The sequence below is a fragment of the Sarcophilus harrisii genome, chromosome 4 (genome assembly GCF_902635505.1).
Source record: "Sarcophilus harrisii chromosome 4, mSarHar1.11, whole genome shotgun sequence".
NCBI lineage: Eukaryota > Metazoa > Chordata > Mammalia > Dasyuromorphia > Dasyuridae > Sarcophilus > Sarcophilus harrisii.
This window is the reverse complement of record NC_045429.1, coordinates 453,915,905-453,943,720: the sequence shown is the minus strand read 5'-3', so window position 1 is coordinate 453,943,720 and position 27,816 is coordinate 453,915,905. Positions and strand designations below refer to the sequence as shown.

The 27,816-nt window shown below is 60.2% G+C and overlaps 1 protein-coding gene across 2 annotated transcripts; it reads left to right on the top strand.

The window, feature by feature from the left end:
* Positions 1-27,706, top strand: EPHB3 (EPH receptor B3). 2 transcript variants are annotated; one of them, XM_031968084.1, is made up of 16 exons: positions 1-168; positions 12,903-12,967; positions 13,531-14,203; positions 17,101-17,256; positions 17,575-17,925; positions 18,710-18,834; positions 19,814-19,973; positions 20,518-20,626; positions 21,079-21,131; positions 22,513-22,635; positions 22,870-23,117; positions 24,248-24,463; positions 24,574-24,723; positions 25,344-25,537; positions 25,755-25,910; positions 26,825-27,706. In XM_031968084.1, the coding sequence occupies exons 1-16, from the start codon at positions 18-20 to the stop codon at positions 26,931-26,933; spliced, it is 3,039 nt and encodes a 1,012-aa protein (XP_031823944.1). In that variant the 5' UTR covers positions 1-17; the 3' UTR covers positions 26,934-27,706. The 2 variants fall into 2 exon arrangements, with proteins under 2 accessions (XP_031823944.1, XP_031823943.1); XM_031968083.1 differs by having other exon boundaries at positions 22,474-22,635.
* The last annotated feature ends 110 nt before the right edge of the window (positions 27,707-27,816 follow it).

Sequence of the window (27,816 nt, the reverse complement as noted above, 5' to 3'; positions counted from 1 at the left end):
CCCCTGCCCGCCGGGCCATGGCCCGAGCCCTCCCGGGCTGCCGGCCGCCGGAGGCGCCGGGGTTCCCGGGGCGGCGGGGGCCGCTCCTCCGGCTCCCGCCGCCGCCGCCGCCGCTGCTGCTGCTGCTGCCACTCCTGCTTCTGCCCGCCGGCAGCCGGGCGCTGGAAGGTGAGCGAGCCCGGGGGGAGGGGGTGCCAGGCAGGAGGGAGGCAGGCGGGCATCGGCCCCGGGGCGCGCCCCCCGCGTCCGGCCCGGACTCTTCCGAAAGGGCCGCTGCTCGGGCTGCCCGGAGCCCGGAGCGATCCCGCAGACCGGGGCCCGCTCCCCGAGGAGGGCCCTGGGCCTCCGAGAGCCGCCAGCCGGGAGGATGGGGAGACTGGGAAGGGGGGGGGGCGGGAAATCGATCGGCTGCGCTCGAGGAACGCAGGAGGGATCCCTCGGGTAGCGCGGGGGCCCTGCCACCGTCACCCTCGGAGGGGAGAGAGGAGGGATCCGCTACGCGGGAGAGGGGGGAGGGGTCCATCAGAGATAAACTGGGGAGGGGGGAGGGCATCTTTCTTAGCATCTCTCAGAGGGCCATGGGCTCCGCCGGTTTGAGGGGGACCCAGGAGTGCAGGGCACCCACGCGGGGACAGGTTCCGCAGGGAGAAAGCCGCGAGCTGCCATCTGTTCTTAGGGATCCCCCAGGGGTGAGTGGTGGGGGGCAGCCAAGAATCCCGCTGGGCTTCCCTTGTGAGCAGCTGGAGCCCACGACTTGGGGGTCGAATGTGAGTGCGAGTGGGGGCGCCTGTGTGTGCGTGTGTGTGCCTTGCCTACGTGAGTGCCTGCGTGCTCGTGTGGGGGTACCCGAGGGCTCCCGGAGTCTGTGTGAACCGGGCCCTTGCCAGCCCGCTTTGTGGGGTGGAGGGGTTGCGCCTGGCATCCGCTGCCAGGGCTGCTGCTGGCTTGCGGGGGTGGCAGGGGCTGGGGCACTGTTATTGTTTATCTATTAGCAAGTGCCAACGACGCACGAGGGGGGTCGCCCCACCCAGCCCCCGGGCTCACCCCCGTGTGGCTTGCGCTAGGAAATCCAGGCAGGCCCGCGGGCAGGCGGGGTCTGCTGGAGGCCAAAGCACCCCTAACCGGGCCCCCGAAGTTTCTGGTTTGATCCTGGTCCTCCCGACAGTGCCAAGTGTGGAAAACCGGCCAGCAACACAATGGCTTGGGCTCACACCTCCTCCTCCTCCTCCTCCTCCTCCTCCTCCTCTTGCAGTCGTGGGGGATGGGGGGCTCCCACTCCCAAATCCCCGGGGAGCAGGGGCACAAGTGTTCTTGTCCCCTCGGCACGGAGAGCTGCTTATGTACATGCCCCGTGACACATGCCTGCTGGGAGGGACACAGTGGGACCCAGACACAAACAATAGAGACTTACAACAGACCCATCAGCAAGTAGGAGCACACACATACACACACTCACACACACTCACACACACACACACTCACACACACACACATTAAAATGTCCAGAAATCAGGAAATATGGAGGGGACGTTACTTTTCAAGGGGGATGTTAAAAAAAATAGAAACAAGTGCTCTCCCCCTGCACATTCATACACTTCCCCCTAAAGTTTGGGAGCTTCGAATGATCCTGGTTAACTTGGTTTGCCCATAAAAATATCGCGTTTGGGTAGGGATATGTAGACAAACCTAGAGGCTTGGTGGGGGAGGGCAGGGGTGTGTGTGTGTGTGTGTGTGTGTGTGTGTGTGTGTGTGAGATATGGTTAAAGACTTTTCTCCCTGTTTCTTCCCAATGTTGGGGGGGGGGGCTGGGAAATTACTTTCTCTTTTCTCCCTCCCCTCATTTTTTTTTCCCATCCCTCCACACAAAGATCACTGGCCTCTCTCACAAGGAAAAGGGAGCCAGCAGAGCCAGACACAGACACACAGGGAGATGTACACAGGGGCAGGGCCCACATTCGAACACTCACTAAGATGTGGGTCTGTGATAGGATCACAGGCTGGAGAAACCAGTGAAGCTGTCTTTGTTGTTGGGTGCCTTCAGGGTGTGAATGTGAGTAGTTCCCAGGTTTCTCTCTTCTCCCTCTCTCTCCCTCTCTCTCTCCCTGCCTTTCTCTCTCTTTCTTTTGCTCCTCCCTCTCTCTCTCTCCCTTCCTCCTCTGTTTCTGCCTCTGTGTGTGTGTGTGTGTGTGTGTGTAAGAACGGGGGAATCGGCTCAGATTAGGGGAGTATGGTGCAGGTAAGTGCCCTCCTAGTTTTTGAGCAGGGCTCCTCACTCTGTTCGCTTCAGCCGGAGCCTCCTGCCAGTAGAAGCTTTTTTTTGGCCACCTCTGCTGCATGTGCCCAGCTTGTGTCGGGAGAGCTGGTGGGGAAGGGGAGCCGTCGGAAAACTCATGTCAGAGAAATTTGATCAACAAAGAGGAGTCAAAGAACTGAGATTCCTAGAATCCCGTTTCTACTTGAGTGATCTTGGGCAAGTCATTCTCCATCCTCCAGGCCTCAGTTTACTCCCCTATATACCGCAAAGGTCTCATCCAACTCTAGATTCCTAGGAACTGAATAAGTGAGGCAGGTGGGTGGTTCTGAACCCTGGAAAACAAGTCTGGGGCAGGCGCTCTCGTGACTGAGTGAAGAGAGGGAAGAGAAGGCAGGAAGCCTGTGCTGTGCGCTCCCGGCAGCAGAGGGATGTGGGACCTTCTGGCCTCTCTGGATTGGACCAGCACCCTCCACTCCCCTCCCTACCCTGGCATCTGATTTCTGGGCTTCCAAAACCTGAGTACACATGGCAAAGATAATAATAGGGGCTGTTCATAGTTTACCCAGCTCTTGCCATGCCTTATCTCATTCGCTCTCCCAACACTTGGGTCAGATGCTTGCTCCCATTATCCCCATTTTCCTAAGGAAGAAACTAATGTCCAAGAAGGTGACTTGCCTGGATCACACGGTTAGTAACTGACTGCAGCTGGCTTTGAACCTACGGTCCTGCCTGGCTATGGGTCGGGACGCTTTGTGATGAGTGTCTGTACTGGTCCCAAACCTCCTCCCCGCTTTTTAGCCTGGGGGTTTCCTTTACTCCAGACCCTGTCACCTGTAGCCGGGTGTCCATGTCCATTGGAGGGGATGTGGGTGATGGGAGGGAGGGGATGGGGCAAGGGTTGCTTGCCCCATAAATCCGAACAACTGTGGGCCAAACATTTCTATGTCCTGCTGTCTCCTGCCTCCTTGGGCCTTTGCTCCCCTAGAGTAGAACCAGGAAAGGCGGGAGCCCTACTTCATCCCAGTGATCAGCCCTCCGACATATTTAAGTACGTGGCCCCGCTCTCCTCTCTTGCAGCTCCAGGGAGGGAGTGAGGAGATGTCTTACGAGAAGCAGCCCTCGCCCCTTCCGCAGCCCTGCTCTAGCGCAGGTTGGCCACCTTGTTGAGACAAAGAACCTTCAGAGAAGCCGGGATGCCTGGACGCTCAGATAGTATTGCCAGGGCTCGGGAGGCATCCTTGGGGGATCTGTCTGAATCGTTCCAGGCTGCAGAGGGTGATGTTCTGTGAGCAGGAAAACAAGGATCTGTCCCCCCATCTGTGCCTTGCTAGGAAGGGGAGAGATTCCTCTGGATTCCTGTCATTCCCCAGACTTCTGCCAGGGTCAGATTGGTTTACAATGGCAGCCAGTGCCTTCTGAGGACATGAGCATCGGGAGGACTTTGAATATTGCAGCTGGCGGATCCTCTGGTGCCAGACCCGACTCTCCCCCGGCCCGCGTCTCAATGAGAGGCGGTGGGAATCCAGATTCCTATCCGAGCCATCCACCTGTGCTAACTCACTCAAATGCACCTTGCCTCAGTTTCTGCACCTGTTAAATAGAGATAATAACACTTGCACTGCTTACCTCCCAGGCTTATTATGGAGCTCACATGAGATAATGGGCCGGGGACTTTGCAATCCTTAATGTGCTTATAAATCTGGGTTATTATTCCATTCCCAGTTCCTGCCAGCTGAAGGATCATAGCTAGAAGGGATTTTAGAATCCAGTCTCCACATTTTACAGATGAGGAAACTAAGGCCCAGAGTCAGGTGACATGCCCAGGGTCAGCACTGGCATCTCAGCCTAAGATTTGGGCCTTAACTCTTTTTACTCTGACTTGCCATAACTTGGGACCCACCAAGAAAAGACCTTAATACAGAATGAATGAATGAAAAGCACTTATTGATCCATTACTACGTGCTAAGTACCATCCATCTACTTGGGGTCCCGAGAGTGTCCCTCCTTTGATCCTCCCCGGAGCTATGGTCCCCTCACCAATCGAAGGAACATTCCTTCCTGGGCACAGTGTCGGGCACATGAATGCCCACTGCCTGATGGCCGACTTTTAAGTACCTTCAGATATCCGGGGTCACAGGGGCTAGAGAAGTTCCAATTGGATTTATGCCGGTCACTTTCTTGCCTCATTCCTTTCAGAGCAGGGGTGCGTGGGAAGGAATCAGAGTCCTGGGTGAGTGGGGTAGGCCAGATTAGGGGATGGAAATCAGGAGAGTAAAGGGTTTAGGGATGGATGACGGGCCCCATTGTTGGATGGGTTTGAAATATGGCGGAGAATTCCTCGACCATCTCAGGAGTCACTAGGGGCCACTTGGAAAGAAGACGCAACTCCAAGGTGTCTCCCCATATTTTTTTCAGGGCTTGGCAGATGATGAGGGAGGGGGTGGGATTGGGTCTTAGTAGACCACACACTCCCAGAACTCCAAGACCCAGTCAGGGGAGATGGGTTGGAGACTGAGGAAATCGGGGAGTGTGTATGTGTGTGTGTGTGTGTGTGTGTGTGTGTGTGTGTAGCCAAGTGCCGCCTTTGCCGCTGCTGCTACCCAAGGGACAATGGGCTCTGGTGGTTTCTGTGACTTATTCACCTGTTTGGGGAGCTGGTGCACCCCCCCCCCCGCTCCGGTTTTGTCATGAGCTGGCGTTTCTGTGGGGCTGATGATTGATGGCAGCAGGTATTTGGGGGAACCAGTTTGCTGCTGCATTTTCTTCCCATTAGCTGTTGCCGCCACCGGCCGCCACCACCATCGCCGCCGCCACCGCCGCGGCGGCCACTCGACTGTCCTGGGAAAGGCCTCTACCACCCCGGCGGTGTGCTAATTAAACAGCCTGAAGAGGCTGAATCACCGGCCCTGAATAGTTTGAAAATTGTACCTGGGCCTGCTGGGCTGAGTCAAACTGGTTTGTCAGGATCGAGGCGCTGAGGCCGGGGGAGGGGCAGCCTTGGGCACAGCTGGGCACCTGAACTGGTGGGTGACTGTGTGGTGGGCTGGGGCCCGCGCAGGCTTTCCCTTCTCCCTTTTCCTGTGCCCCCCCCAGCCCCCAACCCAGTGAGGAGAGCTGGGGGCTCGGCTCACCTCGGAAGCCCCGTCCCCTGGTGAGGAGAGGGCCTCTCCATCTGAGGCTCCCCACCCTCGAGAGGCTCCTGAGGGGCTGCTCTGGGGTTAGAGACCTGCTGTTTTAGGCTCCTGGCCCCCTGCTTTGCTTCTTCCTTGTTTCTTCTCCTCTCATGTTTATTTAATTATACATCCCAGAGATCTGAGGGGGAAGAATGAAAAACATAATGTGTTCTCTGGTAGGGGATGGATGCTCTCTCCCTTCTTTTTCCTGCCTTTGTGGACCCAGGGCTAAGGGGCCGACCGGGGAGGCTGGGAGTGGGCCTCCGTGAGGAACAACCATATAATGGGGGGGTGGCCGATCCCTGCTGGAATCCGAGTCCCCATTGGCCCATCTCCCCTAGGACTCTTGAGGGAGCTCCCACCACCCCAGCCTGAGCGTTCATAGCTATGGAAAAGGGGAGGGGGCCCAGATCTGCAGAGGACACACTGCCCTTTTTTCTCATCCTATAAGAGAGAAGATCCTGAGTGTGTGTGTGTGAGTGTGTGTGTATGTGTGAGTATTGTGTGTGAGTGTATGTGTGTTGTGTGATTGTGTGTGAGTATGAGTGTATATGTGTGTGTGAGTGTGAGTGTGTGTATGTTTGAGTGTTGTGTGTGAGTGTGTGAATGTGTGTTGTGTGTGAGTGTGTGTGTGTATGTATGAGTGTGTGTACGTAGAGGCAGGGCTTGTGGCAAGGGCTGCTGAGCCAGGTCCGCCTGCAGGGAGACAATGGGTAGCTGAGTAGCCAGGTGGGGAAGGGGCCGCCGACCCAGGGAGAAGGGAGTGGGCCCCGGTGGTTTGCCTCCTGGCAATCTGGGCTTCTGACAAGGTGGGGAGAAGGTCCGTGGGGACACCCTCTCCTCCCCCTCAAAGGCTGTGTTCTCCCCGCAGCTCCCCCCCACCCCCCACTCCGCCCTGTGTGTTGGTCTCTCTCGGGCTGAGCAGGCTCCCCAGGAGCTTTCCCTGGCTTTGGGTTGAGGTTCAAGGTTTAGCCTTTCAGCTTCTTTCCCTCGTTTTTCAGGCTCTGTGGATTGGGGAGACGCCTTTTCTCAGGGCGAGGCTCACCAGGCTGACCTGCCACTCGGGCTGGGAGCAGGGCCCGGGGCTGCCTGGGAGGAGGGCTGGATTCTGGCATTCTGGGCTTGGCTAGGGCACGGCGAGGCCCGGGGACCAGGCCGGGATCTGGTGGCCGCTGGGGGCAGAGACCCGGCCCCTCCGTGGGGAGAAGGGGAGGCGGGGAAGGAGGCGGCCTGCTCCTCACGGGGCCCTTCCCCAGAGGCAGGTGCTGGGCCCAAGGCCACCGCTCCTGGTGCCGGTTAGACAGGGCTCGGTGGCGGTAGCGCCCGCTCTCCCTCAGCCGGGGAGGGCTCTGCCCCCAGCCCAGACTCAGCCCCGTCCCAGGCGGCTCCTCCCGCACCAGCCCCATGACCCGAGTCCTCAACCTTGCCCGTGCTTCGGCAACAGGGAGGCAGGACCGGTTGGTCGGTGGCGGCTCCGCTCCCTGCCACCCCTTTCTTTCCAGGCCCTCCTGCCTGGCCTGCCCTCCCTCCCACCAACCCAGGGCCGCCGGCAGCTTTCCCACCTCGCTGGCTCCATGTTGTCTATGCTTCTGTTTTCTCTTATCTAGAGGAGGTGCCACACCTGGGGGACCCGAGACTGGCGGGCAGGCTGGCAGGCGGGCAGGTTGGTGGGCAGGGCGGGGGGAGGGACACCCAAGAGCTGCATCTCCTTTCCAGACCAGGCTGAGTTCTTCAAGTTCTCCGCCCTTCCCCCCACAGCCATGGACTTGGCCCGGAGCTCCCAGGCTGGCCGGGCAGTGGAGCGAGGTGGAAGGAGGGGGATTATTTCTAGTAATGTTGGAGGGAAGTTTGGGGGGGGGTGGGGGAGAGTCACGTGCTTGTGCTGCGCGTCTGCTTTCTCAAGGAGTTTGGACACCAGCGTGTGTCTGTGTGAGTTCTGGGGAGGCTCCGAGAGTGCAGACTGAGGGACTGTCTGAGCAGACTGTGTAGCAGGACCGTGAGCTCTGGAGCCTGTTTGTTAGAGTGTAGCTGTGTTTATAAAAGTGTGAAGGCCCAGCCGGAGGCATCTGGGAGTGTACACAACTGTGTCTTTATGCAACTTGGACTGTGTGTGTGTGTGTGTGTGTGACCAAGTACCTAACTGGCTGTGAACCTTCAGTGTGTGTGTGTGTGTGTGTGTGTGTGTGTGACCAAGTACCTAACTGGCTGTGAACCTTCAGTGTGTGTGTGTGTGTGTGTGTGTGTGTGTGTGTGTGTGACCAAGTACCTGATTGGCTGTGAACCTTCAGTGTGTGTGTGTGTGTGTGTGTGTGTGTGTGTGTGTGTGTGACCAAGTACCTGACACTGACTGGCTGTGAACCTTTGAACAGAGTGTATGTGTCTCATGAAGATCGACTTGTGGGAGTGTGACCCGGTGTCCGTCCCACGAAGGCTGTGTGTGTGGAACAATAAGTCTTACCAGACTAATTTGGGGCATGTGAAATACTGTGTGCACGTAGGGCTCTAGAAGATAAATTCTGTGTGTATGGCCGTTTCTACCGAAGGCTGAGTGTGTGAGTGTGTGTGTGAGTGTGTGTGTGTGTGTGTGTAAGAGACAGAGACACACAGAGACAGAGACCTAGAGTCTGTGTGCACGCGTGTGCCTTTGTAACCAAAACTGTAACTGCTTTTGTCTCAAAGTCTGTAACTATTTGTCTCTAATCATAGTGTGTGGTTCTTAACGTGGACTCCGTGTGTGCGGAGGAGCAGTGAGTGTATGGCTGGCCGGGCTGCTACTTTCTATCCAAGCCGAGACTGAGCAAGAGTGAGCTTAGAAGTCATGAAAAACAATGTAATGAAGGGGGGGGGGGGTGTGTGTGTCGGTGTAGCAGGAATGGAAACAAGATTGTGACTGTATCTGAAGGTGAAACTGTAACCAGGAGCTTGTAACTGTGAAAAACACTGTAACAAAAGCGGTGATGGAGTTGGGGGGGTGTCTGCCTGTGTGTGGTGTGGGTGTGGGTCTCTGTCAATACTCACTTGGTGTATTATGTGTGGGGTGGTGTGTGTGTGTGTAAACATGGGGATGGGTGTGTGTAAGCATGGAGGTGAGAGAGAGAGCATGGGATGTGTGTGTAAACAGAGGGATGTGTGTGTGGAGGTGTCTGTGTCTGTGTGTGGGTGGGTGCGGGTCTCTGGGTCTGCTCACTTGGTGTATTATGTGTGGGGTGGTATATGTGTGTATGTGTGTGTGTAAACATGGGGATGGGTGTGATCATGGGATGTGTGTGTATTTGTGTGTGTGAGTGTGTGTGTGTGTGTGAGTGTGTGTGTGTGTGTGTGTGTGTGCCACTTCTCTCCCTCTCTGCTCCAGCCCCGAGGAGCCCGACAGCTGAGCCAGAGGGCAAAGCCCGAGTGCATCTGTGTTCTTGGAACACACCAGGGAGCCGCACATCTGCTGCCACGTGGCGGCTCTGTGTCTCTGTGGAAACCTGAACTTGGGCGCTCGCTCTCCTCCAAGCAAGTGGGCTCCCAAGCCCAGTGTGGCTCCCTGGCAGGATTGGCCGTGGCCGCCAGGCCGGGCCGTGCACTCTGGCCTCGGACGCCCCGGCCTTGCCGTGTGCATGGGCCACCACCATCCCGGCGGCCCTCGAGCTGGGCCCGGGCGCTCTTCTGGAAGCCGGCCCTGGGATGTGCTGGCATCTCAGGGCTAGCGATGCTTAGGCCTCTGCCCCCGCTCCCGGCCTTACCCCATGCCCCACTGCACGGAGCTACAAAATGGGCTCCCCCCGTCTTGGGGACCTCGGTGCTGGTTGGGTTTCCTTGGCTCGGTTGCCCTCCCCGGGCCCCAGGGAGGAGGTGGGAGGCTGGGGCTCCGCCGGCTCCGCCGAAGGGGCCGAGTCCCACCCAGCCATCCCTGTGGTAGGGATGAGGAGGCCCCTTCTCCCTGCCTCCCTCCAGGAGGAAGGGGGGCAGGGGTAGGAGAGCCAGGCCCGCCCCTCAGGGTGACCGGGGCCCTTCCTCCTGCACACATGACAAAAAATCCAAGTCCTCTCTATTAATGAGAAAAATGTGCCGCGATTGAGCAGTGGCCAAGGCCTTCCCCTCCCAGCTCTCCAGAAATGATACCGGGATGAAGGGCAGGAAGGCTCCATCCCAGGCTGCCCCTCCCAGCGGCCGCCCCTCTCCCCCCACCTCTGCTCTTCCCCTTCTCCCCTCCCTCCCTTTCTCCCCTTCTCCTTCCTCCCTTCTCCTCCTCCCCTCCCTCCTCTCCCCCTCCCTTCCCTCCTCTCCCCCTCCCCTCTCTCCCCTCCCTCCTCCCCTCCCTGGGCTTGTTTGAAACTGTGGAGGAATCTGGCTGGAAGGGGGAGGGGGCCGAATATTTGGGTTTAAACAGTTCCAGATGGGTCTGGCACGGGCGGCGCAGGAGGAAGTGAGCGCTCGGGCGGGAGGGGGGCGGAGGGACGCAGTCGGGGAAGGAGCTGGAGCCAGCCGGGGTGGGAGCTTGCCCCGGAGAGCGGCAGGGAGGGAGAGCCGCGGCGGGGCGGGAGCCGCTTGGCCGAGCCGGGCCCCGGGACCTCGGCTGGAGGGAGGCCGCTCGGTCCCGGGAGGAGGCCGCTTGGCCGCCTGTGCCTGGCTCCGGCTTCCCGGCCTCCCGGCCTGTGTCCCTGCGGGGCCGCTGGCCCAGGAGGCCTTCGGGACGGAGGCCTTAGTGACTGGGGCCTGGCCGGGAGGCAGGATCGCCTCCCCACCTCCCCGTCTGAGAGCAGAGCTCTCCCAACCCCTCCCCCTGGGTCTGTGGGCCTGACCCCCTCCCTCCCCCCCTTCCCCCCATGTTGGGCAGCACCGGCCCGGGGCTTTCTGGGAGGGAAGAAGGGCCTGGATTCAAGTTCTGTGAAACCCCTTCCCTGCCCTGCCCTCGGGTTCTTCTGTAGAGGTGATTGGACCTGGTGGCTCAAGAGCTGGGAGGAAGCTCAGAGGCCCCGACTAACATTTCTCTCTGGAAACCCAGTGACTTGCCCACGATCACACGAACCAGAGGCCGCTGGGGGGCATTATGCCTGAACACCAGGTCTGCCATCAAGAAGACCTGAATTCAAATCCAGCCTCAGACACTTAAGCAACTTTGGGAGAGAAACTTCTCTTTGCCTCAGTTCCCTCAGCTGTAAAATGACAGTTGAAGTAACAGCTAACCTCCAGGGTTGTTGCCTCAGTCTCCTCACCTGTAACAGGAGCTAACCTCCAGGGTCGTTGTGAGGATCAGATGAGATATTTGCCGAACATTCAGCCCAGCATCTGGCACATGGCAAACACTCAGGGTCCCACCAGCACCGGGCTGTCAGTAAGGGTCTCAGTAGCACATTTGAACCCAGACCTTTGTGCTCCTGAGTCCAGTGCCCGACACCCCTCCTTCTCCCCCCCCCCCCCCCCCCCCCCCCCCCCCCCCCCCCCCCCCCCCCCCCCCCCCGCCTGGGAGGTGAGTCCCAGGGGAAGCTGCTTTGAGCCGGGGCTGCCGTCTCCCAAGGCTCTCCCTACCACGGCGCCCTGCGGCCTGGCGTTCTCTGGTCACCTTTGCCCTCTGTTGCTTCAGCCCTGCCTCTGTCTCCTGCTCAGAGCTTGAGCTGGACCAGCAGCCTCTTGGTCCGGCTGCCTGGGGCTCCTGAGAGGTTGTCCTTTAGCCTTGTCAGGAAGCCCCTATTCCCATCGTCTCTTGGGGCACACTGCCCTCTGTTTCCCTCCCCCTGCACTCTGACCTGTTAAAGCCCCCTCCCCCCGGGCTATATGAGAGAAGTTAAGTGACTTGCCCAGGGTCACACAGCTCTGACCTGTTAAAGTTTTACAGCAGGCCCTGGATTCTCTGGAGCTAGGCTAGCTCTCTTCAAAACAGGGGGGACAGGGTTGGAGAAGTGTCCCTGTCCTAGTCTGGGGATAATTAGAACTGAGGGATGGACTGACTTTCTTGTAAACTACTGAGCTCCCCGCTGCCAGGGAAGATTCAAGCCTGGGTGGCTGCCCACCAGCGGGGCTGCTGCTCTGGCGGTCCCTGGCTGGGCTGCTGAGAGGTGGAGCCGGCTCGAGTCCCTCCCCCCTCTCAGCTTTTTGGTGCTTCAGCTTTTTTCAGCCAAAGCTAGGAAAGACCAGGGGGCATCTTGGTTTCCTGAGGCAGAACCTTGGCACCTCCCCTCATCCCTCACTCTCCCCTCATCCCTCACTCTCTCCCCCCATCCCTCGCTCTCTCCCCCATCCCTCGCTCTCCCCCCAATCCCTTGCTGTCTCCCCTCATCCCTCGCTCTCTCCCCCCATCCCTCACTCTCTCCCCCCATCCCTCATTCTCTCCTCTCATCCCTCTCTCTCTCCCCGTCCCTTGCTCTCTCCCCCATCCCTCACTCTCTCCCCCCATCCCTCTCTCTCTCCCCCGTCCCTTGCTCTCTCCCCCATCCCTCACTCTCTCCCCCTCCCTCTCTCTCTCCCCCATCCCTCGCTCTCTCCCCCATCCCTCGCTCTCTCCCCCATCCCTCACTCTCTCCCCCTCCCTTGCTCTCTCCCCCATCCCTCACTCTCTCCCCCCATCCCTCTCTCTCTCCCTCTCCCTTGCTCTCTCCCCCATCCCTCACTCTCCCTCTTATCCCTCATTCTGTCCGGGAGCCCCAGCCCTGCACTTTGGGACTGCCCGCCCTCCAGGCTGGCCTGACCCCCGGCTACCCCCAGGTCCCCTGGTGTGTCCCCCCTCCACATCGTTCCCCGTCTCCTCAATGGGGCAAGGTGTGGCCTGCTACCCAGAGGCTTGCCGCCTTGCCTGGGGCCGGTAGGGGCGGGCAGGGCCTGGAAGGGTGGGGGGTCCCCGGGTCTCAGGGCCCTCCCCCCACAGCCCCTCTGCTCTGCGGGGCTGTGTGTGTGGTTGGCCCTTTGTGTGGGGCTTGGAGTCAGGGGAGTAAGTGGGCCAGCGGGGGTCTGGGCACACACAGCCTTTTGTTCCGGGATAAAGGAGCAGGGGGAGCTTTGTGTGGGGATTAGGAAGGCTCGGAGGTGTGTGAACCGGCCTGCAGCTCCGGCCTCATTAACCCGGGCCTCGGGGTCAGCCACAGATACCCAGCCTCCCCCCGGCTCTGACCTTCAGGCCCCCTGGCGGGGCAGGGCCTCTGGGGCCCGGGGCCCTGCAGGCCGGGGGTGAGGAGAAGGGAGGGTCCTTCCAGGCTGCTCAGCCTTCTCCCACCGAGGGGCAGACGGAAGGCAGCCCCAGCTTATGAACTGGGAGTGAGAGCTCTTGGGTCCAGAATATGACTCTGAGTCCTCAGTTTCCTGCAAAATGCAGTGGCCGGGCTAAGTGCTCGTGTGTGGGGACGGGGCAGGCCCCAGAGGCATGTTACCTGTACCGTGCCCTGGGCGCTGCTCCCCTGGTGCCCTCTGCCTCAGTCCCTCTGCCTCGGGCCATGTCCTCTCCTTATCTTCTCTGCCTCCCGGCCCAGGGTCTGACCTTGCTCTTCCTCACCTTCCAGAGACCCTCATGGACACAAAGTGGGTGACGTCTGAGCTGGCGTGGACGTCCCATCCAGAAACTGGGGTAAGACTGCGTTCTCCCGCCCGCCCTCTGCTGAGTGAACCCCTCCCCCCGTCTCTGCCATCCCAGGGGCGGCGGGGTTCCAGGGGGCAGGAATTTCTCTGTGCCCAGGCCAGGCCGCCCCATTCGTGCACCTGCCACCCCCCTCGTCTGCTCGTTTTCGGTCTTTGATCCCCAGGGTAAAGCCCTGGCAGGGGCGGGTCACCTTTACCTGATGGCCTGGCTCACCGGCTGTCTCCACCCCCCCCCCTTCCCTGGGATATCACTTTCCCTCCGCTCACCATCCCTATGGCATTTGCCACCAACTGTCTCATCCCTTCGCCCCGTCTGCTCCCGTCTGCCCGGCCCCCCCTCCGTCCCGGTGTCCCTCCATCAGCCCTGCCTCGAGGGGTGGCACTGTCTGCTCCCAAGCTGGGTAAGCCGGGGAGGGACCTTGGCCCCCTCTGACCTACATCTCCTCACCCGCCCAAGGCCGGGGGACCAAGTGGGGGACTGCCACTGAATCCGGCTCCGGGACCCCCGGCATTGGCCCCCGGCCGCTCTGAGCGCCCCCGTCTGCTCCGCAGTGGGAAGAGGTCAGCGGGTACGATGCGGCCATGAACCCCATCCGGACGTACCAGGTGTGCAACGTGCGGGAGAGCAGCCAGAACAACTGGCTGCGGACGGGCTTCGTCCGGCGGCGCGAGGTGCAGCGGGTGTACGTGGAGATCAAGTTCACCGTTCGGGACTGCAACAGCATCCCCAACATCCCCGGCTCCTGCAAAGAGACGTTCAACCTGTTCTACTACGAGGCGGACGGCGACGTGGCCTCCGCCTCCAGCCCCTTCTGGATGGAGAACCCCTACGTCAAGGTGGACACCATCGCGCCCGACGAGAGCTTCTCCCGCCTGGACGCGGGCCGCGTCAACACCAAGGTGCGCAGCTTCGGGCCCCTCTCCAAGGCCGGCTTCTACCTGGCCTTCCAGGACCAGGGGGCCTGCATGTCGCTCATCTCCGTGCGCGTCTTCTACAAGAAGTGCGCCCGAACCATCGCCAGCTTCGCCCTCTTCCCGGAGACCCTGACGGGCGCCGAGCCCACCTCCCTGGTCATCGCTCCCGGCACCTGCATCCCCAATGCCGTGGAGGCCTCGGTGCCCCTCAAGCTCTACTGCAACGGGGACGGCGAGTGGATGGTGCCCGTGGGGGCCTGCACCTGTGCCGCCGGCTACGAGCCCGCTGCCAAGGAGACCCAGTGCCAAGGTGAGTGACCGCGGGCCGGCTCGGGCACGCTCAGTGGGCCCGGCCTTGGTGCATGAGGGTGCGGGGGGAGGGCAGAGGGAAGGGCCGCTGAGTCGCCCAGATTCATGGCCACGTGCCTGGTCTTTCCGATCCTGCTCGGTACCCAGTGCCCACTCAGAGTGGAGGCGTGAGCTTCAGAGGGGACCGAGGAACCCTGTCAGACAGAGGCTCCCTGAGGGTGCTCAGCCTAAGACCACAGACCATTGAGCTCTCCCATCACTCACCAAACAACTTTTGAAAAATTAATTTTTATTAGTTGGGGGTTTTTTTGTTGTTGTTTGTTTGTTTGGTTGGTTGCTTTTTGCCAAGGCAATTGGGGTTAAGTGACTTGCCCAGGGTCACACAGCCAGGAAGTGTTAAGGGTCTGAGCCAGATTTAAACTCAGGTCCTCCTGACTCCAGGGTTGGTGCTCTCCCCACTGTACCACCCATCTGCCCCCAGAGTAAGTTTTGATTCCTTTTCTTACATCACAGTCATTTCTGGAGCTCCCCAAACCCCCCTTCTCCAAACTGACCCTCCCTCCTGCCAAACCCACTTGCCGCAGAGATGCTATCTGACATGTCTACCGTGGTCCGCCCCGGTAGCCCCCCACCTTTCTGCTGTGGCGAAGGCCTTGCGTCTCTTAATCTGCTCTCCAAGGCTGCGCTCGTTTGGTCACCGACTGTTCCGGCGGCCGGCTTGGGGGCCGGTCAGGGAGGCGGAGAGGGCGCTTCAGAACTCGCTTGGGATTGTGTAACGCGCTCTTTCTAAGACACTTTGACTTCCATTACTTTTTTGATCCTGATAATGAGCCCAATCAGATCAGCGGGCCAGTTATTATTATGCCCATTTTCCAGATGAGAAGGTGGTGACTCGCCTTAAGCTACCCAGCAGCGAGCACTCCCAGTCAGCGATCTTCCCATGATCCCTAGTTGCCCCAAAGAAGGTGCTTCTGTGGAGGAATCTTGGCATTTCCTCCAGACTGCCGCCCTGACCCCTCAATGGGGGCCGGACAGGAGAAGTGGAAGCCTGGCAGCCCAGCTCCTGGTAATTCGGCCAGCCCGGCTGCCGTCGGATCCTCTCGGAGGCGAGAGGGCGGGCACAGACGCTCTGCAGGTGCCAGGAAGGAAATGCTCTCGGGTTCCCTTAGCAACTGGCCCTGCTGCTCTGAGTGAGGAAGGGGACCGAGGGGAGGGGGAGATGAGGAGAGGCGGAGACCCAGAGGAAGCAGCCCCTATGGGCAGAGGGCCCCCTCCCGCTCTGGCCTGGAGCTTTAGAGGTCCCAGAGAGTGGTTGAGTCTGGGGGCGCACAGAACCTGCCCCCCGGCACCGGTCAGTCCTGCTGCAGGGGATGCGTCGGCCCCGTGGGACAGCAGAGGGAAGGACACCGTATAGTAGAGGTCTCTTCCTTGTATCAATGAGGAAACTGAGGCGAGCGGCGGGGGCAAAGAGGTGCCGGGCCCGGGTTCACTTCCCAGCTGTGTGCCTTAACCTGGCAGCCTCCATTTTTTCTTAATCTGCAAAATGGGGATAATAATAGCTCCCTCCACTAGCCCCTCCCAGCACTATGGAGATGACCGCACGAGATATGTGCCAGGTCCTTTGAACTCTTAAAGCATCATGGGAAGGGCAGCGGGAGCTCCCCGGCATTCTCACCGGCTTATTTGTGGCCCTGACAAATGGCCGGGCCCTGCCCCCTCTGTCACCTCCCGGCTGGGCGATCCTGGCCCAGTTCCTTAACCTCTCGGTTCCCCGGGCAACACCAAAAGTTGCAGAACCAGGTACTAAATCCTCTCTGGGAACTCCCTCCACAGATGAAATCATAGATCTGGTTTTGGGGTTTTTTAAAGGATCATTATTGCTTTTTGGCCGAGTTGAGGCGGGTGTCGGGGGACAAGAAAGCGCCCAAATAGAATCCCGGGGCTACTTTTGAGGCAGGCGGGTCTCGGATTCGAGACACAAATTGTGTGACTTTAGGTAAGTCACTTCATTTGTGAATCTCATCAGCTTCAACTCAAATTCAAACTCAGTCAGTGTTTGTCAGAGGACGCGGTGGGTGCCGGATGTGGGATGCGCCAGTGCCCGAGCTGTCCCGGCCTCCCAGGAGTGTCCTGGCCTCCCGGGCGTGTCCCGGGCCGAGCCCGGCAACTTCTCTCCGGCCTCCTTGCCACGCTCAGCCCTCCAGTGCTCGGCGGGCCTCTCTCTGGGGATGGTCCCTCCTTGGGACCGCTCTAGAAACTGGCAGGGAGATGCTCCAGGGGCTTGGCCGGAGCCTGTCTCTTCCGCCCACCCACCCACCCACTACAACCGGGGCTGGGTCGGAGACCTCCATTCCTCACCGTGCTGCCCCTGGGCCCTCGGGAATAATAGGGCCCCTGTTCTCGGGGAAAGAATTGGGTGGGAGGCCGTGAGGGCCCAAGGCCCCGGGGGTTTCCGGGTGTTCAGGGGAGCTGGCTCCTCCTGGGGAGTCCGCAGGGGGCCTGGGAGGGGTCTGGGCCCCCTGAGGGGTCAGGTCCTCATTGAGCCGATTGAGTGTGATGGGGCTCTCCCCCCTCCCCCCGGTGGTCTCTTCCTCCTCAGATCCGTTCCAAGCCCAACAAGCCTGAGCCGGCCAGGTGGCAAGGCTGACGTAGTCCCTGAGGCCCCCAGGCTGGGGGAATGGGGGGGAATCCGCTGACACGGGGTTTCCATGGGGCCAGAAGGGCCCTTTGTTACCAGGGCTGGGATTAGGCAATCTTGGCATTAGCCCGGGGTCTGGGAGGGGAGGGGAACCGAGGCGCTCGCTGGGGAGGGCCTCGGAGACCCTGCCGGGGCGGCCCGAGGGCTCCGCTCTCCTTGGGCCTGAGAGAGCACTGACCGGGCCTTCCGTTCCGTGACAGCCTGCCCCCCCGGGAGTTTCAAGGCGAAACAGGGAGAGGGGCCCTGCCTCCCCTGCCCCCCCAACAGCCGAACCACGTCCGCGGCTGCCACCATCTGTATCTGCCATAACAATTTTTATCGAGCGGACTCGGACCCTCCCGACAGCGCCTGCACTAGTGAGTGACCCTTGAACTCTAACCTCTGGCCCCAACTTTGATGGGGGGTGTTGGGTATTTTCGTGTCCACCGATCCCCTTTATTCTCTCGAAGTAGCTGGTCCAAAGAGCCTTACTGAGGGCGAGGGCGGCTGGCAAATTGAGGGAAGGCCCAATTGTCCTGGGGCTGTCACCTGTTTGCTGGTTGGCTGGATGTTCCTTGGTAGAAGCGGCGGGGGGGGGGGGGGGGGTCCTGGGCTCCCCACCTCGGCAGTCCATGCCGTCACCCTCCCCCCCTTCATCGCTCTCCCCTGACACCCCCTTCTCCCCTCTCCCCCAGCTGTGCCATCCCCCCCGCACAGCGTGATTTCCAACGTGAACGAGACCTCGCTGGTGCTGGAGTGGAGCGAGCCACGGGACCTGGGGGGCCGGGACGACCTCCTCTATAACGTCATCTGCAAGAAATGCCAGGGGGGCCCCGGGACGTCGGGCCTGGCCGCCTGCTCCCGCTGCGACGACAACGTGGAGTTTGTGCCCCGGCAGCTGGGGCTGACGGAGCGGCGGGTGCACGTGAGCCGTCTGCTGGCCCACACGCGCTACAGCTTCGAGGTGCAGGCTGTTAATGGGGTCTCCGGCAAGAGCCCCCTGCCCCCGCGCTACGCCGCCGTGAACATCACCACCAACCAGGCCGGTGAGGAAGGACGCCGGGCCCGGGGCGCAGCCCTGCCCGGCCGCCCTAGTTAGAGCTCTTGGTGCTAGTCAGAGAAGGAAATAACAGCTGGAAGGGAGAATACCCAGCAGCCTCAGCGCAAGGACAGGCCAAGAGAGAAAAGCGGCCTCCTCGGGGCGGGTGGGATGTAGCGTCAGGCAGGATGCTGAGGCTGGTCTCTAATGGGGCCTGAGTTTGAGAGCTGCTTTTTCTAATGGTCCCAAGCCTCCAAGCAGCAGCTGTGTGTCAGGGAGTCAGGATACAGAGACAGAACAAAAGGCAATTCCCCTCCTCGGGGAAGTCTACGTTCTCCTGGGATTTTTGGAGCTAAAGTGAGAAAATCTGCTCCTAATTCAGGTGCTAAGGCTTCCCTTGGCCCTCAAAGGGCTGAATCGGGCCTTAGGGACGCCCCAGAGGGACCTGGGCCCGGTCGAATGCTCCTTAGGGGGATCCTACTAGCGGGTGGATGTTCCCACTTCCTGAGCAGGCCCCAAGCCTCAAGGTCGGGGGGCTGAAATGGTAAATTCAGGCCTGGGAGGAACTTCGGAGACCAGCCTAAGGCCCTCCTTTGCAGGGGTGGAAACTGAGGCCCAGGGAAGGGGGGAGTTTCGAGTCACCCAGACAGTGGCAAAGTCAGGATTTGAACCTGCATCCTCTGACCCCCGAGTCAGCCAAGTCCTCCATCTAGGACGAGATGGCCGTCTCCAGGAGGGTTGGGGAGTGGAGGGCCGGGGGCTGGCACGTGACTTCTCCCCTCTGCCCCCAGCTCCGTCGGAGGTTCCCACCATGCGTCTGCACAGCAGCTCCGGCAGCAGCCTGACCCTGTCCTGGGCGCCCCCGGAGCGGCCCAACGGTATCATCCTAGACTACGAGATGAAGTATTTTGAAAAGGTTAGTGCCCATGTGTGTGTGTGCAAAATGTCCCCGTGCGTGTGTCCTGTGTGCGCGTGTTTGCAGTGAGTGTGCGTGCGTGTATTTGGGTGTGTGTCTGTGCCACGTGCATGCACGTGAGCTTCTGAACATGAGTGTGTCTCCAGATACATGCATTGCGTATTTCTGCTTTGTGCATGCACGTGGGAGTTTTGCACATTCGTGTGCAGGTATGTGAACGTGTGTTTGCACACTGTGTGTATGCAGCTGTGCTCAGCTGGGTTTGTCCTGCGCGTGTGTTTGTGCATATTTGCACACAAGTGTGCAGGTGTGTTTGCACACTTTGTGCATGCACGTAAGAGTTTTTGCACAGATTAGGGAGGGTTTTCAATGCCAAACAGAGGCAATAGGGAGCTGCCTCTAAAGGCTTTTGAGCAGGGGAGTGTCGTGGTCAGACTGCACTTGAGGGAGATAACTTTGGAAGCTGGGAGGAGGCTGGATTGGAGAGGGGAGATGCTTGGGGGGAGGGGATCCCAATTGGGAGGCTCTTGCACTGTCTAGATGACAGAGCAGTGGGCCTGGAGTGGAGGTGACACATCTTCCTGAGTTCTAATCTGTGGGAGCCTGGGCAAGTCACTTCACTCTGTCTGCCTCGGTTTCCTCATCTATAAAAGGAGCTGGAGGAGGAAATGGCAGATCTCTGCCAAGGAAATCCCAAATGGGATCATAGAGTCAGACACGACTGAAAACCACTGAGAACAAATGAGCGATGATGTGGGAGGGGCCGGGCTGGGGGAGTAGATCTGTCTGTGGGAAGGGGCAAGTAAAGAATGAGCGAGGGAGGGGCTCAGGGCAGGGCAGGGGGGCCTTTGGCAGAGCTGCGTCTCCTTCCCCAAATGGTGTGAGGATTCCCCCTCCAAGAAGAATGGGACCCGGGTCGGGGGGCAGGGCCTGTGGGGAGGGGCTCTCAGAACCCCATGGTCCTCTCCGGCCCCTGCAGAGCGAGGGCATCGCCTCCACGGTGACCAGCCAGAGGAACTCGGTGCAGCTGGACGGTCTGCGGCCAGACGCCTGCTACGTGGTCCAGGTCCGGGCGCGGACCGTGGCCGGCTACGGGCAGTACAGCCACCCGGCCGAGTTTGAGACCACGGGGGAGAGAGGTGAGCTGCCCCGAGAGCCTCCCCTCGCGCCTGGCTCCCCTCGCTTCCTCCTCCGCTTGACTTGTTCTTAAATCGCTATTTGTCCCAGTTGTCCCATCCCTTCCCCTCCCTCCAGCCTCCAAGCAGGATCCTCCCTATGAAGCCCCCACCCCGTGGTTGTGCCCGACGGTGTACGCCCCATGCTGGCCCAGTAGCCCCCCTTGCCCCACTCTGCCCACAGGAGGCCGGGCTTCTCGGCCCCGGGGGCCACGACTGGAAGCATTTGGCTTCCTTGGAGTGACCTTTTCCTTTAGACCTGGGTCCTCACTGATGCAGGGCGCTGCTCACTTCGCTCTGCATCAGTTCATGCAAGTCTCCCTCACCTTCTCCCTTCTTCCCTCCCGAATGCTTTTCCTCCTGCCCCAGGGACCATGTGGCCAGTGGAGGGACCCCTCCCAACACATACATGGTCCCTCCCAATGTCTGCCCGGTCCCTCCCAACACCCACCCAACCCCTCTTGATGCCCGCCCGGCCCCTCCTCACACGCCCTTCTCCTGTCTCTAGGTTCAGGACCCCAACAGCTCCAAGAGCAGCTGCCCCTCATCGTGGGCTCGGCTACGGCCGGGCTGGTTTTCCTCGTGGTGGTCGTGGTCATCGCTTTCGTCTGCCTCAGGTCCGCCCCTCCTCCCTCCGACAGCCATCCCGGGGACCCTGGATCAAAGAGTGCTCCCCTGCCATAGCGGGCATCCCCTCCCCAGCCCCCGAGACCTCCCTCTGCTTCCAAGAGCTCCCACAGTGCCCATGCCTCCCATTAGGCCCTGGGCCTCTAGCCTCGACCTTCAGCTGGCCTCCAACTGCCTCACTTTACAGTTGAAGAAACTGAGGCTGACAGAGGGGACTGTCTCGCCCAGTCCCCTCATTTTCCTGGGGCCCGGGGTGGGGAGCAACTGGACCAAGAACACAATGGGGCCGAGAGGGAGCACTGGCTCCCTCTGTCTTGATCCTGCGACTCTCGGGGGCTGGGGTTTACCCACGTCCCCCATCTTGGGACTGGGCGGCCGTGGGTTTGGGTGGGGTGGGGTCTCTCGGCACCGTCCGACGCGGGGTTTTCTCCCCCTCCTCCAGGAAGCAGCGCCACGGCTCTGACTCAGAGTACACGGAGAAGCTGCAGCAGTACAGTAAGTGAGGGAGGGGCCGCTCCCTGCCCCCAGAGTCCCAGGGGACCCTCAGGCTTCTCCCCCACCCCAGTTTCCTGTCCTGCCTTTGCTTTCCTCAAATCCACCCCGGGTCTGGGGGATCTGAGCCCTGTGGGGATGCAGCTGAAGGCCTTGAAGAGGCTCATTCTGTTCTCCCCCTGGTGCCTAGCACCGTGCTGAGCCTCTCAGAGGCCCGAGATATGATCCGTGACCTTCAGGAGGGTCTAGTCTAGCCAGGGGAGACCAGACGAGTGGACTGGGGGCAGTCTGGTGCGGGATCATCTATGACTTAGTGAGCAATTATTAGACTCTCACTGGGCCTGGCTCAATACTGGCTGCCAGAGGCACAACATTTGCCCTCCCTCAAGGAGCTTGCGTTCTTTGTTAAAAATTGGGAACTAAAAAAAATAAGAAAATAAAAAATAAATGAAATAAAAAAAAAGAAAAAAAAAGAAAAAAAATGAAATAAAAATAAAAATTGGAACTAGAAAATCTTCAGTGAACACGAACATTCTGACACGCAAAGAACATCAGGAAGGGAGGATTGTTCATGAACCTGAGGATCACATTCACGGAGCCAGATTCTAGCGCGAGATCCCAGGACACATAAAGAAATGATGGCAGGATAACTCTGGGGTTGGGGGCCTACAAGTTAGCGCCAGGATGGCCCTGGGAGCATCTGGTCTGCCACTTGGAATCAGCCAGGGGACGGCTTGATGGGCTCATTTTATAAATGGGCAAACTGAGGCTGGGGTGGGAAGGGGAGAAAATCAGGAAGCTGAGGGGGTTACAGAGAGAGGGGACCCAGCCCAAGTGGGAGGTTGGAGGAGGGTGAGGAGACTGACCCAGGTGGCGGAAAGTGGGGAGATCCATGGGCAGGGACTTGCAAACCAGGCAGCAGAACTTTGGCAGAACCCGGCTGGCCACCTAGGGTGCCAGGGAGCAGCTGGGAGACAGTGGGGTAACTTGCCAGAAGTGGGGTTTGAGGGAGATTCTCAGGAGCTGCCCGCCAGGGCCTGTGCCACAGGGCTGGAGGCTGCCCGGCCACAGGGGATGCCCCATCTTGGCTGGCCTGGCTGCCACTCTTGCCCTTCCCCGGGTGGCACTCCCTGGGCTCCTGGCAAGGGCAAAGGATACAGAAACATTTTTTCTGGCCAGCCTCTGCTTTTCAGGCTCCCCCTTTGAGCTCCTAAATGGGCAGGATTGGGGGTACAGTCCCCCCAAATAGGCGAGAGGGAAGGCTGCCCACTGCCGCGCGTTCTCTGCCGAGCCCGGGCCCTTGAGGGTGCCCGGGCTGAGTCGCACCTTTTCCCTCCCCCTCCAGGAGCCCTGCCCCTCCCTGATCCCTCTCTTCTGCCCCCAGTTGCTCCCGGCATGAAGGTTTACATCGACCCCTTCACTTACGAAGACCCCAACGAGGCCGTGAGGGAGTTTGCCAAAGAGATTGACGTCTCTTGCGTCAAGATTGAGGAGGTGATCGGAGCTGGTGAGTAGCTGGGGAGGGGGAGGAGGGAGAGGAGAGTGGGTGGCCGCGCGGTCCCACTGGGCAAGGGCTCTTGGGATTGTGCATCACGCATCCCTTTGGCTCTGGGTCTGCCGCTGCGAGCCAAGCATCGTGCCTGGGGCTCGGTTCGGAAGTGCCGGACACCCCGGCCTGTCGGGGGCTGCGGGGAGTGTGTCTGTGAGGGACCGCGAGTGACCCGTGACCCGTGACCCGCAGGGGAGTTTGGCGAGGTGTGCAGGGGCCGGCTGAAGCAGCCGGGCCGCCGGGAGCTCTTCGTGGCCATAAAGACCCTGAAGGCCGGCTACACGGAAAGGCAGCGGCGAGACTTCCTGAGCGAGGCGTCCATCATGGGCCAGTTTGACCATCCCAACATCATCCGCCTGGAAGGCGTGGTCACCAAGAGCCGGCCCGTCATGATCCTCACAGAGTTCATGGAGAACTGCGCCCTCGACTCCTTCCTCCGGGTGAGTCCCCCCTCTGCCTCCCGCCCTGAGACCGTGGCTGACACCGGCGGCTCTCCAGCGGTCTCTCTCATTGACACCCCTTCCCCCGCCCCGGTCTCGGGAGGGCAGATGGGGCGGGGGCTCTCAGCCCATTTCACAGATGAGCAAACTGAGTTTCAGAGAAGCTCCGTGACCCATCCAAGCCCACAGAGCCATTAGAAGTCGATCTGGGTCTTTAGCTGCTCAGTCCAGCATTCCTTGGTCCATCCCAGTCTTCCTCTTCTTGCCTAGAACCAGCCAATCAGAGTTGCTCCAGGGGCTGGCCACGGCTAAAAGAAATCCCTGAGCCCAGGAGCCTCTGTTTGAAGATGGCCAAAGGGCGGGGGCAGGGAGGCAGAGAGCATGCCTCAGTTTCTTCCTCCATAAAATGGGGATAATAATAATGCGGCAGCCCTCAGCGCCCCGGGCTCTCTGACACTACATTGCAGAGCAGGTGCCAGCCTGCACTGGCAGAGGGGAGAGAGAGAGAGGGGAGAGACGCCATCTTTCTCTGTGACCCCGGGCAAGCTTCTGGGGTCCCTGTTTGTCGTCAAAGACCCTGAGTCTCAGAGAGATTGGGACCGTGCCCCTCACTGGTCCTGCCCACAGGACAGTGGCGTCCCCTCTCTTGAGGGCCTTGTGAGGATAGATTATACATTTTAAACAACTGTTCCCCGTCCTCTCCCTCTGCACAGACCATCATCCTCCAATCCCCAAAGGTCAGGGTGCTCCCTCTCCCACTTCCTGGCAAAGGTGGGGGGCTGTGGGTGAGGAACGCTGCATACAGTGCTACTTGCTTCTGCTGAATCGTCCTATTCTCCTCCCCCTCCTCTTTTTTCTCTGTTATAAGGGATGGCGCTCTGGGAAAGGGAAGGGTTTGGGCACCTTGGGGAGTACGGGCCATGTTAAAGCAATGGATGTCAATTTTTATTGTAATTTTTTAAAAGAGGAGGAGCCCCTGCTCCCCCCTCTCACACATAGAACACACTCACACAAATACACATGCACGTGACCCAAGATTGGGGGGAGGGGGAATCTGGGTCGCTCAGAACTTCTGGGGGGGAGCTTCGGCAGGAGGGCCGGAGCTAAGTGCGTGGGTCCCGCCTCTGCAGCTGAACGACGGGCAGTTCACCGTGATCCAGCTGGTGGGCATGTTACGGGGCATCGCGGCGGGCATGAAGTACCTGTCGGAGATGAACTACGTGCACCGGGACCTGGCCGCCCGCAACATCCTGGTCAACAGCAATCTGGTCTGCAAAGTGTCCGACTTCGGCCTCTCGCGCTTTCTCGAGGACGACCCCGCTGACCCCACCTACACCAGCTCATTGGTACGGCCCGAAGGGCTGGGGGATCGTGGGCGGGGGGCGAAGGGGCCACCTGGGAGGGCCCTCGTGGGTGGGAGCCCGCCCCGAATCACAGGGTAATGTGCCCAACCCAGGGCGGGAAGATCCCCATCCGATGGACGGCCCTGGAAGCCATCGCTTACCGCAAGTTCACGTCGGCCAGCGACGTCTGGAGTTATGGGATCGTCATGTGGGAAGTGATGAGTTACGGAGAACGGCCCTACTGGGACATGAGCAATCAAGATGTGAGTGGAACTTGGGGGTCCGGGGTGGGGGGCCCAGGGTGGGAAGTGGCCCCTGGCACTTAGGCCAGTGTCTCATGAATTCCACAGCAAAAAAAAAAAAGTGAAAAGCGGACAGAATCCGGAGCCTTAGGACCTAAAGTCCAATTTCCTGGCTGGCTCTCGGTGGGCTTCCCCTGAGATCCTTTCCAGCTCTGAATTGAGAGCTTTGGGCACTCTCCCTGGCCTGTGCCTCAGTTTCCCCAACTGTATAGTGAGGAATTGGACTAAATGGCCTCTGAGCTCTGACCCAGCCCCAAAGCCTAAGATCCGAAGGCATTGCTGTGTGCCCGGCATGCCGCGGGGCCATTCCCCGCCCTTCAGAAGCTTCCTTTTCACTAGACAAGAAGCTGCTTCTGAAGTGCCAGGCTCTGGGGGTGGGGAGGGAGGGGCCGCACCAGCACCTGGAGGGGCTCAGGGAAAGCTAAGCTTGATGGGAGGGGATGCTCCCGAGTGGGGCGATGGGCAGGGGGACGGACACACGGCTCTGGGACTTTGGGGGCTCCTGGGAGAGGGGGCTCCCATCAGTGGGAGCCAGTGAGGCTCGAGCCACCGGGGCATCTCTCCCTCTGCCCTGGCTCCAGGTGATCAATGCCGTGGAGCAGGACTACCGCCTGCCGCCCCCCATGGACTGCCCCACCGCCCTGCACCAGCTTATGCTGGACTGCTGGGTGCGGGACCGCAACCTGAGACCCAAGTTTGCCCAGATCGTCAACACTTTGGACAAGCTCATCCGCAACGCCGCCAGCCTGAAGGTCATCGCCAGCGTGCAGTCTGGGTAGGTGGCAGCCCTTCCCTCCCCCCAACCCTGACCAGGCCCTCCCCCATTCAGGTTCCTCCCCCTCCCCTTCCAGGCCCTCCTCCTCCCCCATCCAGGCCCTCCCCATCTCCTTCCAGGCTCTGCCCCTCCCCTATCCAGGCCCTCCTCCTCCAGGCCCTCGCCCTCCCCTAGCTCCTTCCCCAGGGGTTCACGGCCCTCTCCTCTCTGCCCACAGGGTGTCCCAGCCCCTGTTAGACCGCACTGTTCCTGACTACACCACCTTCACCACGGTGGGGGACTGGCTGGACGCCATCAAGATGGGGAGGTACAAGGAAAGCTTCATCAGCGCCGGCTTCGCCTCCTTCGACCTCGTGGCCCAGATGACGGCAGAGTGAGTGTCCGCCCCGCGGGGGGGTGGGCCGGGCCCGGCTGGGAGGCTCGGCCACTGGCCGGAGGGGCCCTTGGCCTGTCACTGGGCAGGGCCAGAACCTTCCTCGAACCAGTTTCCCCTCATGTCTCTAAAAATGTTTCCTCTTTTGGAACATCAGACCCCTCCAGCTTTTCAGTTCGGTCCAGAGATGCTGTGTGATCCAAGGGGATACATGGGAAAATGCGATTTTTAGGAGACCTTGTCTCTGTCCCTTACTGTTTGTAGCTCCTTAGACAAATCACCTCCTTGCTCCGGACCTCAGTTTCCCCGTGTGTAAAGCGAGGCGTTGGGCTTCTTGGTCCCTAAGGTTCCTTCTGATATGAAATCTATGATCCTCTGAATCTGGGATTCAGTTCAACAAGTGTCTCTTCAGCTCCTGCTGGCTAGGAGACGCTGGTCATGGAAGCCCAGACCAAAGCAGTGTGTGCCATTGGGGGGGACGGGGGGGCTGAGGGTCCGTCTGTGCTTGTACATACATGTGTGTGCACATGCATTGTGGGTGTATGTGCATCGAAGCGCACCGGGCCTGCTCATGTCAGGGATTAAAAGACCAACTAGAAATAGTCCTGCCCTCAAATTTGCCTCCTGCTGAGAGGCAGAAAACATGGCTCTGGGGAAGTCGATGCAAAACGTGTCAAAGTGACAAAGCCATTTTGGATCGTGGAGGAGGTGGGGCCTTGACCCGAGCCTTGGACACTAGAGCCGAGGGATTCTGGGAGAATTCCTAGAACCCTCAGAGAAGGAGGGAAGGGTGTTCCAGGCCCGGGGGGTTCTCGGCCACTGGCGGAGGGGGGTCCAAAGGCAGAGGTAGGAAAGGGGGGTCCTTGCAGATAATCTGGGGAGGCTGAGCGACGTCCTTTCCCCGCCCCCTCCAGGGACCTGCTCCGGATTGGAGTGACTTTGGCGGGACACCAGAAGAAGATCCTGAGCAGCATCCAGGATATGCGGCTGCAGATGAACCAAACGCTGCCGGTGCAGGTCTGACCCCCTCGAGCGGCCCTGGAGGAGCCCAGGGTGCCACAGGGACTCTGAGTGGCCGGACATTCGGACGTTTGGATGTTTAGTCAAGGGCTGCGGCCCCAGAGTTCACAATGTGTCGGGGGCCCAGCGGAGCCCCCTCGGGCGGCCCGCGTTCCCTCCGTGGGCAACAGCAGGGCCGGGACGCTTCGGACGGATGCCGCCTCTTCACATTGAAGATAGATTAGGGGATGGGGATGAAAGCATCGCCCGTCCCCGTGGGGCCCGAGCCCCCCTGCTCTCGCACAGGGGGGAGGCCCCGTAGCCTCAGACTCGGGCGTTCTCCACGCTGTAGTGACTGCGGTGCTGAGCTGGGGGCGCCCTCGCCTGAATCAGGGCCCCCCGGGTGGACAGAAAGCAGCTCTTCCCTCAGGAACCAGAGGGAGGAAAACTTCAGGGAGTGAGGGGATGTGCGGGACAGCCCGCCCCTGCTCCAGAGCCAGCCGCCATCACTTCGAGTTTGCACAGGGACTCCGGGGAGAGGTAGGACCTGGCTCCTTCCCGATACCTCCCGGCCCCCCTTCAGCCTGGTTGGTGCTGAGGCTGGCTTCCAAAATGGGTAGGGGGCCAGCCAAGGAGCAGCCCCCCTGCCCCTTAGAGACTCACAGAGCCAGAGAATGGATGTCTGGATGTCTGCTGTGCGTGCTAGCCCGCCTGCCCGGTGCGCTTTGGAGCGTGGGAGAGCTGGGCCCAGCTGGGGGCCCTCTGGGGTGTCAGCAGAATAAAGGCATTGTCATTGCTGTGCGCCTCCCGCTCATTCTCAGCTCCGCCCCCCCTCACCCTGGGAGGGATCCCACACTGCTCTGCCCCAGTCTCCTGACCTCTGTCCCCCCCAGAGATCCCTCCTCCC

Coding starts and splice junctions, on each gene's coding strand:
- EPHB3 (XM_031968083.1), top strand. CDS start 18: ATGGCCCGAGCCCTCCCGGGCTGCCGGCCGCCGGAGGCGCCGGGGTTC. Junction 18,835..19,813: donor AGATGAAGTATTTTGAAAAG/GTTAGTGCCCAT, acceptor CGGCCCCTGCAG/AGCGAGGGCATCGCCTCCAC. Junction 25,538..25,754: donor ATCGCCAGCGTGCAGTCTGG/GTAGGTGGCAGC, acceptor CTCTGCCCACAG/GGTGTCCCAGCCCCTGTTAG.